Genomic DNA, 1,368 nt, shown 5'->3' on the forward strand with positions numbered 1-1,368 from the left:
CGCAAGCCCTGGCATGGAATGCTCTCCCAGCAGAGGTGCGAGACTGTGAAAATGAAGTGATGTTTCGGAAAAAACTTAAAACACACTTGTTCTCTATATCATTTAAATAAATCCGTAGCATGTGACATCAAAATAAATTGTTTTAATTAAATTACAAATTTAAAAGTTTTAATTAGATTTGTTTATTTATAGAATCACTATGTAAAGCGCCCTTGAGGTATTATATTACGAAAATGGCGCTACATAAGTTATCCATAATAATAATAATAATATATTTAAAATTGAGAATCTTATGTATGTTGTACTTACATGCTTCAGAGATTCTGTTCATTTTAGATATTCTGCATCTACAGAGAAGATCAAAATTAGTATTCATATAAAATATTATTGAAAAGACGTGTTACCAGCAACGCATCTTTTATTTGTCGCACATGTAATAAGTTAAGTAGAAAGTTCTGACAAACGTTTATTGTAACCCTCAAAAATGCCACCTAATTCGCTAAATTTAAGTCTGTTAATTTTACTTTTGAAGTCAGTTATTTCCGAAGAAAATATCAACAGAACTCCTGCAGTGATTAATCATCAAGCGATGACGGATAAATTTAACGATCTTCGCGTGTTAAGTGAATTACCAATGGGTAAATTACTCAAAGTTAAAAGCTCTCTTGATGATTTTTCTGATAACGAAATATCACAAGCCCCGTACGAAGAAATAAAAGATAAAATGGCTCCTGAAGCATTGCCTTTAAGCAGCGCTCATAGCGAACCAATTAGGCGCACTGATCTGTGGTCGAAAAAGGGAAAAGGCGGGAAAATCAATACATTGTTTATGCTATCTGTCACAACACTCGCTTTCTTATCTTTCGGAGGGTATCTTCTATGCTTAATTGTACAGGCGATTAAAGGAAAGAACACCATGTTTAACACTTCTTCAGTAGCGGGGACTCAACCGATCATGATGATGTCAGGACCTATAAGAAAAAAGAAACCACAGATAAATTACGGGAGAAAGAAGAGGGAATTGATTGAAGGACCTGACGCGAATGATATGTATAATGTTCTTATATTCATAATGGAAGGGTACGCGAAGTGGGAACGTGTTTAATTGTATTTTTAGTGTGTGTTATTTTTCCACAGTGCCTTAAACAATACGCCAGGTATTATAAATAAAAAAAACATCTTTTTTTATTGATTTATATGATTTATGTAAAGGCATATTTTTTTTTGTGTTATTCAGTGGTATAATGAACTAATCAACTAATTCATTGTAAATTTTCTGTAATAAATATGTAAAAATTAAATAAATAAATAATTATAAAATTAACATTAAAGTAAAAAAGATTTTTTCGTTCTCATTAGTAGCATAAA

At 31.6% G+C, this 1,368-nt stretch overlaps 1 protein-coding gene across 1 annotated transcript; it reads left to right on the plus strand.

Annotated features, from left to right (window-relative positions):
- The first annotated feature begins 446 nt into the window (after positions 1 to 446).
- LOC148285412 (uncharacterized) lies at positions 447 to 1,152 on the plus strand. The gene has a single exon (XM_088225467.1). The coding sequence runs from the start codon at positions 485 to 487 to the stop codon at positions 1,103 to 1,105; it is 621 nt and encodes a 206-aa protein (XP_088081593.1). The 5' UTR covers positions 447 to 484; the 3' UTR covers positions 1,106 to 1,152.
- The last annotated feature ends 216 nt before the right edge of the window (positions 1,153 to 1,368 follow it).

The sequence above is a fragment of the Micrasema longulum genome, unplaced genomic scaffold, assembly GCF_059751315.1.
Source record: "Micrasema longulum isolate JH-2025_06_02 unplaced genomic scaffold, ASM5975131v1 h1tg000037l, whole genome shotgun sequence".
NCBI classification, from domain to species: Eukaryota; Metazoa; Arthropoda; class Insecta; order Trichoptera; family Brachycentridae; genus Micrasema; species Micrasema longulum.